At 50.2% G+C, this 532-nt stretch overlaps 1 protein-coding gene across 1 annotated transcript; it reads right to left on the reverse strand.

The window, feature by feature from the left end:
- Nucleotides 1-6: 6 nt before the first annotated feature.
- LOC107125443 (chromosome unknown open reading frame, human C19orf12) lies at nt 7-333 on the reverse strand. The gene has a single exon (XM_015428865.1). The coding sequence runs from the start codon at nt 303-305 to the stop codon at nt 72-74; it is 234 nt and encodes a 77-aa protein (XP_015284351.1). The 5' UTR covers nt 306-333; the 3' UTR covers nt 7-71.
- Nucleotides 334-532: the final 199 nt, after the last annotated feature.

Consider the following 532-nt stretch of genomic DNA (forward strand, 5'->3'; position numbering starts at 1 on the left):
AGATCCTGATAGGTTAAAAGTTTCTTCACTATATAAAAAGAGTAAGTCCACGCAGGACATCTTGGAAGAATCTAGTCTCCATACCGGATCTCTGCCCGGAGCTCGTTTGTGAGATAGCTCATCAGCCCACCTAGCAATTTCTGTTGCACAGCTGCATTCCCCATAACCAGGGCCGTCAGCTGGGCCATGTCAGTCCAGTCTAAATTGCCAATGATGGCGTAGGCATCATCGTAAAGCCGCTGCTGCTCGATGGGAGGCAGTTCCATGATAATCTGAGGGATGGGCTTGAACTGTCCAGAGGTCATCCAGGCACCGAGCAAGCCTCCGACGGCACCTCCTGGAAGGACAACATGGAGATGCATCAAGACCAAAGAAGGACAGTCTCACTGAGGCCATCGTTCATGTTCCATGTTCACAAAACCAGCAACTGCATTGAAGCAACCTTTCAGGAACACTGGGTTGGATCCAGCCACCCTTTTCCACTCAACCCTGTCCAATTCCGCTCCTTATCACAGTCCAATGTTCCCTCTAA

Source organism: Gekko japonicus, unplaced genomic scaffold, assembly GCF_001447785.1.
Source record: "Gekko japonicus isolate JY-2015 unplaced genomic scaffold, Gekko_japonicus_V1.1 scaffold82416, whole genome shotgun sequence".
NCBI lineage: Eukaryota > Metazoa > Chordata > Lepidosauria > Squamata > Gekkonidae > Gekko > Gekko japonicus.